The sequence below is a fragment of the Amblyraja radiata genome, chromosome 23 (assembly GCF_010909765.2).
Source record: "Amblyraja radiata isolate CabotCenter1 chromosome 23, sAmbRad1.1.pri, whole genome shotgun sequence".
NCBI lineage: Eukaryota > Metazoa > Chordata > Chondrichthyes > Rajiformes > Rajidae > Amblyraja > Amblyraja radiata.
In genome coordinates, this window is record NC_045978.1 from 9999582 (window position 1) to 10015180 (window position 15599).

Sequence of the window (15599 nt, forward strand, 5' to 3'; positions counted from 1 at the left end):
ATTAAAGAACAATGAAGAGCCTGGCGTAGGGGGATCACCATGAGGGAGGAGGAAGAACAATGTGGACCAAGCGTGGGCGTACCGCCGTGAGAGCGGGAAAACAAAGGGGGACCTGGCGCGGATACATGTAACTTTTTCAGCATAACTTGGGTATGCAAGCAAAGAATTTCACTGTGACTTATCACATGTGACAAAGTACTCATTCACTCAGCCCATCTTCCTAAACGCACTCACTTTGGAATACCCAGGTTTACACAACACACAATGATTAAAACCCTCTCCCTGTCAATTATTCTGAAGACCAATCAAGACTGCTCAGCAACTAGAAAGCTGGCCTATTATTTATGAGAAGGGAGATTCTTATAAACATGCAACAAGCAATTAAATTGTATAATTTTAGAGTACTCGTGCTGAATTGGGGCCTGACTAGAAAAAAATATTCATCTCAAGTATTCAAACCAACTGGACAGGAAAATGCACAAAATGAAATAATATTGCATCAAAATTCAATGTGCAACACTAGAAGCACGCCTAGGTATCCCCAGTCATCCATCGCAGTTCCACATTGGTATTAAGAGTCAGCTTGCCCAAAGCAATCAGACCTTCAAGGTGCAATTACAATGTGGTTTAATTCTTGCCTCCACAACTACAATACTGCTATTTGAGAGCCTTAAAGAGACTTCTATAATGAAAGAGTTCGAACCAAATATAAATGGAGATGGTACTGCAACACATATTGTAATGCACAAAAGGCACCGTAAATACTATATTATGGTGAATCATTTAAAAAATAACTAAGAACTAAACTAAAATGTCAATCATACCTTCAAATCAAATTTATTTCCGGTATTCAGTTTCATTGTTGATAGTGATATGGTGAATGCGAGTTAATCAGAGGTATCACATGCACTCAGTAGGGTTTTACAGTTTGGAGTGTGATACATTCTAAACACTGCCTGCAAGGCATTCAATTATATAGATATCAGTACACAAAGCAACAATTCCATAATGAAAATTCCAAGTTGGAATTAACTCAGCGTTCTAATGGGCACGTCCCACTTCGGCGATTTTTCAGGCGACTGCCGGTGACTGTCAAGTTGCCGGCAGTCACCTGAAAAACCGGCAACTGGAACGGCGACTGTCAAGAGTGGAACACACACAAACACATCCCTTCCTTCACCAGCCCGTTATGCAGGCGGGGGACAGGGCAAGCGGGGGAAGCGCTGTCTGAGTGCAATTCACACAGTGCAAAGCCAATGTGATAGACACACACCATGATGAACAGGAAGGTTGGCGCTGTAATTAAGCTAAAAAGTACACTGTATGGTAAGTCCTTTAAAAGAGGGGGGGGGGGGGAGAGAGGTGGGAGTGGAAACAACTTTTAAGAAGCCGGAGATACACAGCTGTGAAGCTCGGCGGACATTAACATTACCGGTCGGTTCTCCTTGGTTCTAAAAACTGCTGCTTACGTTTTATTTCCCCAATGAGCCAATGAAATTCACCGGCTACAACCTACGAGAACCTAAGACCTCCTGGCAACCCACTAGGACCTCCTGGCGACCCACCTACAGCACGAAAATTCTCACTACTCTCCACGGCGGCTTCATTCTAGTTGCCGCTAATTTTTCAACATGTTGAAAAATTTGCGGCGACCATAATGAGGCCGCAACTATTTCCCAGAATGCGGGAACTCCTCACGACCATGAAGGCGACTCCCCGGCAACCACACGCGAACATGTGGCGACTGCATAGTCTCCTGCAGTCGCCTAAAAAGTCACCTAAGTTGGAAAGGCTCATTAGTTATCCATCACAAGTGTTCACAAAGGAAAAGTAATAACTACCGTTAGCATTTCTTGTCAATGCATTCTACTTGCAATGTGCAAGACATTTGAGTTTATAGATGTTAATGTAAGCAAACGAGCATTTCAATCTTAATTACAGAAAAATTGAATCAATTTGAAAAATATTACTCAAAACCTCATGTAATAAATTTTAACTTCTGCTGCCACTATTCAACAGGTTGAATGTTGCATTGAAATTAGCGAGGTTCTTATTTCACCTTTAATGCGTCTCTATAAAACCATATGCTCTTGATTCTACTGCAAGTTGATATTTTAAACAATGCACATTGTGTCCACTGAACACATGGTTAACTGAGTTAATATTAGGCATTATGCAAATTGCTATGTTAAACTTTGGTTAAGCATATGCATTAATGAAACAAGAAATCAGATTTGTGCAAAGAAACAAAATTAAATTATATAAAGGCTAGGGAGTGTTTAGTTTAATGCTGCCTTCGTCTAACATAAAAAAATGTAATATGAAAAAATGAAATCTTCACATCCTTGAACCTGTAGTAATCCTGATGCATTGCCACAAGAGGAATGTTTGGGTGGGTTAGCAATAAGGCCCTGGGAACCCACATTGACTTTTCATCTACTCTGATTTATTTCCTGACCTTCATATGTATCATCCTATTTATGGCAAATCGTTGGGAATATTCATTTTTCTGGCTACTACTTGTTCTGTTAAGTAGTTTAAAAAAAATCTTATCTTCAATGCATTCAAATTTTATTTTAATTTCCAACTCATGTATTTCATGTTTAAGTTATTAATGGGAAAGCACGAGGAAGAGAAATTATATCCTTGCAAAATTCCGAATTTCCAACAAGTACATTATAAGTAATAATACGCCAGTGTGATTGCATGCAAACAGTGTAGGAAGGTGGTGGTGAAGGGAATCATAGATCAGGGCAGAATGTTAAAATGGAACATGGGTGTGGGAAACAAAGTCAATCTAGGAACTAATTACTGTGTGTAGTTTCAAGGGGAATAAAATATTAATTTATTAAAAATATTAATTTAGTGAACTAACAAACAGAATGACCCTACTGTGGTCATGGGTTTGGTCCTGCACCCCAATAATATTTTTTGTTTGTTTAGTCAATGGAAAAGCGCAAAACAATTTTTCTTCCATGCATGTTGAGGTTTGAGACACAAATCAGCCAAAAACTAACTGCTTGGCAAAATATACACAAAGGAACAAATTGTCCAAGATCAAAACCAGTCTTATATATTTCAAAAGAGGAATAGGTTTCACAAAGCAAGAATGAAGTTTATGCTGAACATTGTATACTCTGTGCTATATAATAGAACATCTCGTTTACCAGTCCCGGCATAAAATACACCTAGGCACATCAGATAACAATTTTTTTTTAAACTCCCCACTGAAATTTAATCTGCATTTTGCATTACTAGGTATGTTTCTTGGAAAGGACTCCAAAAAGGTGCTAGTCGCCGTAGCCCACACAGTGGTACAAAACATTTAATTGGTTAATCAGCCCAGGGACAATATATGCAAACATCATTTGCCATTTTTAACACAACCAATATTCTGTGATTTAGTATAAGAACAAATGTAATAATGAAAATTGCAGCTCCATTTTTCATTTACATATACTTCACAGATCAGGTTTCACTTTGAGGGGAACCCTCAAAGTGAAATTAATGAATAGTATTTCACCTGGAATTATTCAATACATTTACTTCCAATCTTATCAAATGAACATTTTTTAAATGATCAGCTAGGCAAGAGCTACAGCTGAGAAATGCATTCCAAATTACTGGTTCACATTTTAATAATAATGTTTTGTTTGAACAAGAATTGCATTGAATATCGAGACAAGCAAGTCTGTTTTTCACCTGTCACTTTTTATTGCTCATTCTTTTGCCCTATGCAAATAAAGCACTTGCTGTTCCAAAGCTTAAGCCTGCTTTGAAGGATCACACAAAATGCTGGAATAACTCAGCGACATTGCAATTTACTTTTGCAGACTTTTGGGACAAGCTCAGTAGCTGGGTACACTTTAAAGATCCTCTTTCTCCTCCAGATTTATCTATTTACTTAGGTACTGGGCAGAAAGTTTATTCACCATAGTAAATACAATGATCTTTAGGAAAACAGTTACAAAACACGCATGCTGACCTTTTCCCAACTCAATAGCAGCCAACTTCATGATTTTATAAGGCTTGACAAAGTAAATGCTGAGAAGCTGATTTACCCAATTAAAAAAAATAAGATTAGGGATAATATTCCCAGAATAAGAGCTTGCCTAAATAATATTCAGGTGAGGATAACATATTCCTCATTCAGAGGGTTGTGTATTTTGGGGATTTTCTACCCTAAACGGTAATAGGAGTGCACACGAATGAGACGTAGAGTTTTAATTACCAAAGGCAATTGACAAGGATAGGATGGGGCAGTAGAACAAATGCATTATTTATCAAATGATAAAGCAATGTCAATGGGTTTCATAGTCAACACCAGCTCCCCATTTTATCTCTGAATTAAAAGGAGGAAGGTGTTATCAACATCATTGCCTTGTTTTCCCCTGAAGAAATATCATTCTAGGTGGAGTGCTGAAAGCCTTAGAATCTGGGATAGTATTCCTAAATGGCAAATGTCTACAGACATTGATGACAAGTAATTTGTCAATTTTGCAGATAAAGAACAAGAATAACCTTGCAATTCAAATTTAGACGGGTGGGATTTGCACCAAGAAAAGTTGGGTTTGGAGATAGGGGTAGTAGCAGATGTGGAAATTATGATGGACCAATAATCTTTCATTCAAATATCTCGTGAATAATTGGTGGCCAATTGTAGTACACCCTTAACTCGACAACTGCAACATTTTCTATCCATACTCTTGATTATCAATTAATACATAAGCAAAGCAGTCTTGTGTGTGGATTCAAGCTCGGAGAACCAGATTGTGCTTTCATATAAACCAAGCCACATTGTGTAATGGACAGTGAGTTTCATCTTATAGTTGAAGCCCCAGATTCAAAACAATTGCTTCAACTTATTGAACTGCTTTTCGTAAGAATTACAGAAACCAATTCAAATTCTGCAACTATTGCAGACAAACTTTCAAAAGATACAAATAACCCAAACATATATTTTAAATGCCTTATTTCTATTACAATAGCCTTAAGTGCAGTACATGACACTATTCAGTTCACTAAAGCATGAAAAATCTTAATGACGAACTTAAGATGTTTTTTGTCTTTCATTTTATAAGCCCATGTAAATTTGATTCAATCTAAGCTATTGCATTTACATTTAGCTTAAATATAATCCATGTATCCCTTAACGCACAATTTTAATATTTCATAATTAGGTTGACACAATAAAAGGCTATCAATAGGATACCATTAAGTTATGTTAAATTCTTTAATTTCTGAGACTGTTATATCCATACATCTAATATCTTAAACATTTTTCAACAAAATATGCCTTTAATGGAAACAATGGCTGTTTAAGAGTTGTGGTGATATTCACTGCTTTAAAATGTGGCTTTGTACAAATATGAATGTCAAAAAATTTCCGGACGCACCAAATAGTTATACACGTAGCTTGCATCCACAATACAGCAAACTAAGGTTAGTGGTCCAAAATACATCAGCCGTGTTCAGCATTTACTAGAGACAGCACAAAGGAAAAGTTGGCTCGAAAAGAAAAATAAATCCCATTGGCAGATGGAGACCAGAAAACAATACTGTACTGATCATTCCAACCTTTGTGTTTGGACTCTAATAAATAGCCCTGAGCTTTAATACTATTGCAAAGGGACAATAATTTAAAGGGCAAACCTGCAGCAAGTGTCTGTGTGATGTGCATATTCACAGCTTTAGCTAAATGTGCCACACTGGTCTCAACAGTACTAATTTCAATAGATAATTCCTGACATCAAAGATTCTACTATGTGGACAGTGGTTACGCGCAAGATTATTTGTGTTATCATACAACTTTTGTCCAAAAACAATTAGTATTGGCTTACATTTACAGTATTAAGATTAATTGCTTTTTAATGGGAATTATTCTTTTTCCAGTACTTTGAGATCTACAAGATGCGCCTAGAAAAAAAACACTACGGTACAGTGGAAATGAAGTAAGCTTCAATGAGGGAGGAATTATTCCAGATTAATTGTTGAAACTTTGTCCTTCTGGGGGCTGAGCGAGTTTCCCGTTTTCTTTACACATCATTTGACGCCGCAGCTCAGTCAGGACAGCTTTGATACTAAATGAATTCTGCCATTTAGCTAGAACTGATATGCTTTTCGGATCCACCTGGAAGAGATGCAAATAAACATTACAAAACTGAAGAATATATACACTCACTTTGTAAAATTGAAGATGTCCATAGTTCCTTCCCTTAATATACAATACAGGAGCATATTGCTACATTGAGCAGTTTCTACTTACTAAATTCATATTCTATAAATTATATCTGGCTTACATATTATCAGCATCATGCAACTTAAATTTCCAAATGTTATTCAAAATATGTTGCAAGATGTAGTAATGCCTTTAAAATATCCATAAAAATGCAAATGCATTCACTCAAGTGATTAATGATGTCACGCTGTTAGTGAATGGTCTAGTCAATGTTAGTTAATGGTCCATTAAAAACTGCCTGAAACATAACAATGACCAAACAAAGCAATTTAAATGTAGTACAGGTTGAACACCGATTTTCCGGCAACTGATGGTTCCCCTCCCCCCTCCCCCCCCCACCCTATACTCCGAACAAAGTTACAAGAGCTCAGTTGAAGTTCCTAGATGGCATTATAAACTGAATGTGAATGGAATGACCTGCCGAACCATCCCCAGCTCCCACCGTCTCCCCTGGCTGTTGAGAACCTTGGCTTCATAAGTGATAGGAGTGATAAGTGATTAGGCTATTCGGCCTATCAAGTTACCCCGCCATTCAATCATGGCTGATCCATCTCTCCCTCCTAATCCCATTCTCCTGCCTTCTCCCCATAACCCCCCGACACCCATACTAATCATTTCTGACACAACTCCTGAGTCGCAAGGTGCACCAATGAGTCCCTCTCACCTGCTGCTGTTTTTTGCTGTCGGCGGTGGCTTTATCCGCCCCACTCGACCAACGACGCCTACTTCTCTCGACAGGAGAGTGGGGTCGGTAGCCGGGACTCTAAACAGCTGGGGAGATGGTGGGAGCCAGGGATGGGTTGGCAGGTCATCCCATTCACATTCAGTTTCCTTTTTATTTTTTTTATTTTTTTTAAAGTTTCTGGTACTCCATGGTGTTTTAGAGACACTGGAGGGGTGTCATTAGTGGGTAAGGGGTGTATTGTCATTTAATTATCAAAAGCCCTATGTTGGCCCGGAAAAACGGATAATCCAGAAAGACCCTGGAACAGAGGGGCTGGAAAATCAGTTTTGTCAATGTGTATAATTATATTAAAATATCCCACATGCACCCTGAAGACTGAAGCAGGGCATCTTCCTCAAAAGGCTTTTCTATAATTCAAAATAGCTCCATCTTGTGGAATAACCTAAACTAACTTGATTCATGGTTCATTAGACAAACTTCAGATATAATCAATGGTAGAAGTGGAACTCAAAATCTTTCTTATGTTACTGCAAGGCGGCTATATGTAAAACCATTTCATTCATGGGAAAGATTAAATTGGGTTTGTAAAAGACGGGCCATTATTAAAATGTAACTACATGGATGATTTGTTAAATATTGTTTATTCCTTGCTTGACTCAGTTTTCCAAATCCTCGCTTGATGGCCAGGTTATAATACTGCTCAATTGTGAAATTTCAGCTATGCCATTCAAGAAAGCAACAAATCCTTTGTGGGTCAAATGTCAAAGGATACTGTTCCAAGTGGAAAAATAATTTGCCATTAATCAGAAGTAAATCAGATCTCTTGAGATGTAGGGTTCAACAATCCACTAAAGCAGAAGCAATGTATTTAAAATGGTTTCCTTTTGTTTAATACCCAAAATATTTCATGATATATCGTCAAAACTTCAAATCATTGCTTGTCGAAAAGTAACCACTATTTTTCCGCTACTAGGATATGTCATTAGTCATAAATATTCTAATTGTAAAAAGACTCACAATTCCATTGGAATTATTTACTCCATTCATATTTATTTTCGATACAAATCTAACATGTGGAGCTATCTCTGGATATCTAGGTCCACAGTCTATTTTAAGGCTGTATATTCGGTGTTCATAAATGGTCTGCAAAAAGAAAACAGGTTTATGACTTCACATAATTCTGTAATAAATCAAATAAAAATAATTGTATTGCTATCAAACAAACAAACTGCTTGAGCAACTAAGTACAGCGCCCTCCATAATGTTTGGGACAAAGATCCATCATTTATTTATTTGCCTCTGTACTCCACAATTTGAGATTTTTAATTAAAAAAAAAACACATGTGGTTAAAGTGCACATTGTCAGATATTAATAAAGGCCATTTTTATACATTTTGGTTTCACCATGTAGAAATTACAGCAGTGTTATACATAGTCCCCCCATTTCAGGGCACCATAATGTCCGGGACACATCAATGTCATGTAGTGTTGTTTAGTATTTTGTTGCATATCCTTTGCATGCAATGACTGCTTGAAGTCTGTGATTCATGGACATCACCAGTTGCTGGGTGTCTTCTATGGTGATGCTCTGCCAGGCCTGTATTGCAGCCATCTTTAGCTTATGCTTGTTTTGGGGGCTAGTCCCCTTCAGTTTTCTCTTCAGCATATATAAGGCATGCTCAATTAAGTTCAGATTTTTAGCTTTGAAAAACTCCTTTGTTTCTTTAGCAGTATGTTTGGGATCATTGTCTTGCTGTAGAATGAACTGCCGGCCAATGAGTTTTGAGGCATTTGTTTGAACTTGAGCAGATAGGATGTGTCACAACACTTCAGAATTCATTATGCTTCTACCATCAGCAGTTGTATCACCAATGAAGATAAGTGAGCCAGTACCTTCAGCAGCCATTCATGCCCAGGCCATAACACCCTCACCACCGTTTCAGATGAGATGGTATGCTTTGGATCTTGGGCAGTTCTTCTCTCCTCAATACTTTGCTCTGGCCATCAATCTGATATAAGTTAATCTTCGTCTCATCTGTCCACAAGACCTTTTTCCAGTACTCTTTTAAGAACTTCTTGGCAATCTGTAAACTGGCCATCCTATTTTTGCAGCTAACCAGTGGTTTGCATCTTGCAGTGTAGCCTCTGTATTTCTGTTCATGAAGTCTTCTGCGGACAGTGGTCATAGACAAATCCACACCCGACTCCTGAAGCGCGTTTCTGATGTCGGACAGGTGTTTGGGGATTTTTCTTTATTATAGAGAGAATTCTGTCATCAGCTGTGGAAGTCTTCCTTGGCCTGCCAGTCACTTTGCGATTAGTAAGCTCACCACTGTTCTCTTTCTTCTTAATAATGTTCCAACAGTGGATTTTGGTAAGCCTAAGGTTTGGCTTACCAAAACAGTTTTATTCTCTAAGAGTTTTATTCTTGTTTCTCAGTCTCATAATGGCTTCTTTGACTTTCATTGGCACAACTTTGGTCCTCATGTTGATAAACAGTGATAAAAGTTTCCAAAGATGATGGAAAGACTGGAGGAAAGACTAGGTGCTGAGAGCTCTTTTATACCTGCATCAAGGAGGCATTTAAACACACCTGTGAAGTCATGTGTCCCAAACATTATGGTGCCCTGAAATGGAGGAGATTATGTATAAGCACAGCTGTAATTTCTACATGGTGAAACCAAAATGTATAAAAATACCTTTTAATAAAATCTGACAATGTGCACTTTAACCACAAGTGATTTTTTTCTATTACAAGTCTCAAATTGTGGAGTGCTGAGGCAAATAAATAAATGATGGGTCCATGTCCCAAACATTATGGAGGGCACTGTACATCAGGCAACATCTGTAATTCGGGTCAGGTACACAGCATCAGGATCTGCAAGTTCTTATCTCTATATTAGTAGATTTCTACACAGATTAGCCAAAGATTTAACCATATATTTTATTGGTCAAAATGGAAGTACCCATCAAGAAGGTTGAAATACCTGAAAAAATTTACGGATATGTAGATTCAGGAATTTATTAACTTTCCAGTGCAGCTGACTTTGGTAGTTTTCATTTAATAAATCAAAGTGTTAAGTAGCACCTACATCCCTTGAAACTTTAATGTAAGGCAATGTAACAAAGAGAAAATTAATATATGAATTTGGATTTTAATCAATGGCAGATCTTAATCAATTCCAAATATAGTTTCAAATTCAGTGGAAATCATGCCTGAGCAATCAAAAAGCAAAACAAAAAGCAGAACAATTTTTTGCTACTAGCTCAGCTTCAGTCCCGACCTCTCGTGCTGTGTAGACCTGCATCAAATGGCATGCAATTTTCCATAGGTGTTTGGTTTCCTGCAATTCCCAGAGGACTTCAGGCTCATTGGTTAGTTGTCTACCATAAATCATGATGGATTTGATGGGTGTGAAAAGATAAGATAGATTACAGGGAAATAAGTAGGTATATAACATGGCAAATATTAGTGGAAAAGCAATAAGGGGAGAAAAGATGAAATATGAAGGTTCTTGGTTTCTTGGTCCTCCAAAATATTCCAAATGGAATTTAAACTGTAGGTGGTGAAAGGAGGGTAAGCTAGCCCATAGTATAAAAGGCCTTTGATAAGATGCCACACATGAGGCTACTAAACAAGATAGTTCAAGGCATTAGAGGCAAGGTATTAGCATGGATAGAAGATTTGCTCTGACTGGCAGAAGGCAAAGAGTGGGAATAAAGGGGACCGGTGCCTAACGGTGTGCCGCAGGGGTCGTTGTTGGTTCCGCTATTTTTCATGTTATATACTAATGATCTGGATAATAAAATTGATAGATTTGTGGGCACATTTGTGGATGATACGTAGATAGGTGGAGGGGCAGGTAGTGTTGAGGAAGTAGCAAGTCTGTGTAGGAGGATGTGGACAGGTTGGGAAAGCGGGCAAATGGAATATTGTGTAGCAAAGTGTACGGTCATGCACATTGGTAGAAGGGATAAAGGCGTAGACTACTTTCTAAATGGGGAGAGGATTCAGAAATCCGAGATGCAAAGGGACTTGGGAATGGTGGTGCAGGATTGCCAATAGATTAAATTACATGTTCCACTGGGTGGCGCCACGATGGCAGCTTCGCCAACAATCTGTCTGTCTTTTCGTCTTTTTGTTTGTTATTTTTAGTGTGTTTTAAAAGTATGTGTTAATGTTCTCTGGTTTGTTTTATGTGGGGGGTGGGCGGGGGGGGGTCAGTGGAAACCTATTTTCAATCTCTTACCTTGCCGGAGATGCGATTGTATTCCGGATCGTATTTCCGGTCGTTCTGCAGCCTAACATCATGGAGCTGGCGGCCTTGCTCGGGACTGACTTTGAGCCCCACCGCGGGGCCGTGGACTTACCATCGGAGCCGATCCCTTGCCTGTGGTCGACGCTTGTGGATTTCACCTTCGAGGAGCTCGCAGTCTCGGGTAGAGACCGATGTCGGCAGCTCAAAACGATGCAGAAGGTTTCAACCAGCCCCGAACCGGGGTCCGATCACCCGGCGCAGGGAAGGCGAGATTCGCCCCCGATAAAGGAGTTTGATCGCCCCGATGCGGAGTGCCCGACCGCCGGTTACAGGAGCCAAGATCGTCCCATCAACGGAAAGCTCGAGCCCCCCGACCGTGTGAGAACAAAGAAGGGAAGAGATTGAACTTATTTTTCACCTTCCATCACAGTGGAGGAGTCGCTGTGGTGGATGTTTATGTTAAAATGTATTTTGTGTGTTCTGTTGCTTTTTATTGGCATGACTGCATGGCAAATGAAATTCCTCGTATGTTGCACAACATACTTGGCTAATAAAGTATGATTATGATGTTGAATTGGCAGTGAGGAAGGCAGAATGCAATGCTAGTATTTATTTTGAGGGGTCTAAAATATAAAAGCAAAGAAGTAACGCTGAGGCTTTATAAGGCATTAATCAGGCCACATTTAGAATACTGTGAGCAGTTTTGGGCCCCATATCTGTGGAAGGATGTGATGGCACTGGAAAGAGTCCAGAGGTGGTTTACGAGAATGATCTCGGGGATGATTGGGTTAACCTAGGAGGAGCGTTTGATGGCTCTGGACCTGTACTTGCTGAAGTTTAGATGAATGAGGGGAGAATCTCATTGAAGCCTTCCAGATCATGAAAGACCTAGATAGAGCAGATGTGGAAAGGATGTTTCTAGTATTAGGAGAGTCTAGAACCAGAGGGCACAGCCTCAGAATAAATAGAGTGTAACTTTAGAATGGATGGAGGAATTTATTTTGCCAGAGGGCGGTGAATTTGTACATTTCATTGCCACATACTGTTGTGGAGGCCAAGACATTGGGGTTTTTTTATGCGGAATTGCCAGATTCTTGATTAGAATGGATGTCAGGGGTTATAGAGAGAAGGCAGGAGAATAGGGTTGACAGGGAAAGGTAGATTAACCATGATGGAATGGCGGAATAGACTTGATAGGCTGAATGGCCTAATTCTACTCCTATGTCTTATGATATGGGATTAATTAAGTGCCAACATGGATAGGTTGAACAGCCTCCTCCTATGTTCCAAGCATAAAAATATGATGTTTTTTTAAAGCATATATTACTGAAACCCATGTCAAACCCAGATCAGTCTGAGCAAGGGTCTCGACCTGAAACATCACCCATTCCTTCTCTCTAGAGATGCTGCCTGGCCAGCTGAGTTACTCCAGCATTTTGTGCCTACCCATGACACTTAACATCACTGTTCACAAAATAATGAAATCGATTGCTCGAAGTAATTACATATAGCATGATCCTATAAAAGATGAAACATACAAAAACATTGTTAAGCCTCAAGAGAAGCTGAAAAATATATGATCATGTTTGAATTTATCTCATGGATATTTAGACTATAGTGAAGAATCTGTGTTTTCATCACACACTTTTCTTCAACGTTTACAGATGCCTAGTCAATTTAAGATCACAGCCAGTAGATTTATTAGGAAAACCTCAAGAAATTTGCAACAAATGTGAATATAATTGTTGAGTCAGTCTAAACTAATCTAGAACTGAGAGGGACTTCTACTCCAATTTCCTTTACAGGACCTGGCTTAGAAATGTTTGTCTTTCCTGTTCTCAGATTCTGCATTTTCATAACATGGTGGCGCAGCAGTCGAGTTGCTGCCTTAGAGCATTAATCCAGGTTTAATCCTGACTACGGGTGCTGTCTGCACGGAGTTTGCACGTTCTCCCTGTGACCGTGTGGGTTTTCTCCAGGTGCTCCGGTTTCCTCCCACATTCCAAAGAAGTGTGGGTTTGTAGGTTAATTGGCTTATGTAACTTGCCCCTAATCTGTTGGATAGAACTAGTGTACAGGAATCGCTGAAGGGCCTGTATCTGCGCAGTATCTCCAAACTAAACAAAACACAACAAAATATTTGATCCGAAATTATATGAATCATGGGTAACCAAAGGACATCAGATAATTATCATGCCACCAGACAAAAAATTTAAAAATCACACTTACTCTGGTAGGTCCAACGATCATCCCTGTCCACCTTGTGAGTGTCATATCTTCATCATCTTCAAGTCCCCAACTTACTGTCCCATCACTTGCTCCCTTCTGGCCTTCTTCTAGTTCTTCCAAAAGGCGAAAATTACGCGGAACTGTTACAGCTGCAACAATACAATTTACAGTTACGGCTGCATACAATGCAATTTAAATCACGACAGTTTCTGTAGCCCTCGTGATTTAGCACATGAATTGTGTGAATTGCCATTATCGGTCATATTACATTATTTCAATATATAAACAGGAAGCATTTCAAGATTTTCCCAAACATCCATCCATCCATCCAAAATATAAAACAAGGTTCGAGTAAACCTATGAATATTGTTTTAAGTTTTAGGTTTCTTGCTGGTCTGATGCCCTCCTCATCCAACAATTTTTAAGGCGGAGAATGACATATTCTTGATTAGTAAGGATGTCAGGGGTTATGGGGAGAAGGCAGGAAAATGGGGTCGAGAGGGAAAGATAGGTCAGCCACTATTGAATGGGTCTTGATGGGCTGAATGGCCTAATTCTAACATAACTTATGAACTAGTTTTCAACATGGAAATTATTATTCTTGGCACGTGAACAAACTGAATGATCTAAAGAAAACGGTTTGTTCTGCACAGGTGCTTCCGAATTCCACTTTAAAACATTGTCATGGGATTTGCTTGCTCAGTATAACAGCAATGCAACATTCTCCAAATTATCTTGTTACAGTGAAAAGACAAACAGGTCTCACAGGATATACCAGTCAGCCTCTAATTATACATGCCATTAAAAAGATCAACAGATGAAAAAGAAAAGAAAGACATACCCATAGTACAAATACTAGAATATCTATCTATATTATTATTATTATTATTATTATTTTATTATTACTAAAACTCTCATCTTGTTTGTGATTCTGTCTGTGTGCGTGCGTGCCCATGTGCTCCCGGAACTACGCGAAAAAGGTACACGATAACGCTACAATTTTTGGACCACCTTATTCACAATTGTCCTGTGGTGTGTTTTATCAAAGTTTTGTTCAGATTGATGTTATATTTTACAAGTTATTCACATTTTAAACTTCAAAAATTAAACTTCTCACTGTTAAAAATCCAATTCCAACCTGCTGTCCCTGCCCGTTACAATATTACAAAGACAGGACACCGAGTCCTGTCATTTGAAACATTGCTACGGACAGGGGCAGGACAAGGGAATTTTATTTTTTAGTTGAAGAATAGGGAGGATGAAAAGGAGGGGGAGTGCTGGGAGATGAGGGGAAATGATCCGCACCTGCGCAGTTGGGGGCTATGGGTGAGTGGTGGAATATTGCGTTGGGGGTAAGGGTCGCATTGGGGGAACGGGTGAGTGGTGGAATATTGCGTTGGGGAACGGGTTGCGTTGGAGGACCGGGCCACCTGTGTGACAGGGACCCCCCACTTGGAAGGTAGACAAAAGTACTGAAAAAACTCAGCGGGCGAGGCAGCATCTATGGAGCAAAGGAAATAGGCAACATTTCAGGTCCCACTTAGTCTAGTTTTTACTTAAACCTTAAATTTCCACAAATCTTTCTAGCCAAAACAGGATAGTGCAAATTCACACAGATGTACTACTTAATGTACTACTGGTTTGTAAAAATACTAACATTTAGAGTTTACTTCCTGTTTATTTCCTGTGTTTATCATTTTGGCCTGGACCTTCGGGAAACCCTTTTGGCAAAATTATTTTTTTATCATAGCAATTCAGAGCAATAGTAATAATTCTGAATTATTAGCTACTAGTACTTCCTTCCAGATTAAAAGTGTGATTGAATCACAAAATAAAAGCCAAGTTTCCCTAAGACTGCCATCCATCTTGATGAACAAATTAATGCATTTTATTCGCTGTTAACCAGTGTTTCAGCCCAAAAAAAATAATCAAATGGAACAGGTCCTTAACGAATTGTAATTAATGCTTTGGCGGTGCAATAACTGATTAATGAAAAAAAATAGATACAATAGGTTTGGATGAGTTGGTTGACTAGCACATCAATGCAATTATACAGATATACTGTACATCTGTAATATACAGATGATATAGGAATTCGTTCCAGTGAAGATTTGAGAACCAAATGTTCAATTTGGCACAAAACTTATAAATGATACAACCTGACATTATTATTGTTCACACCAGATAC

General features: G+C 38.9%; 1 protein-coding gene across 3 annotated transcripts in view; it reads right to left on the minus strand.

The window, feature by feature from the left end:
- Window positions 1–3294: 3294 nt before the first annotated feature.
- LOC116986221 (ubiquitin-conjugating enzyme E2 variant 1-like) overlaps window positions 3295–15599 on the minus strand; it is a 69185-nt gene continuing 56880 nt past the window's right edge. For all 3 annotated transcript variants that reach the window (XM_033041528.1, XM_033041527.1, XM_033041526.1), the window contains 3 exons: window positions 13412–13560; window positions 7941–8066; window positions 3295–6130 (listed from right to left, as the gene is read on the minus strand). In XM_033041528.1, the coding sequence (XP_032897419.1) occupies window positions 5984–6130; window positions 7941–8066; window positions 13412–13560 (422 nt within the window). In that variant the 3' untranslated portion in view covers window positions 3295–5983. The remainder of the gene's footprint in view (window positions 6131–7940; window positions 8067–13411; window positions 13561–15599) is intronic.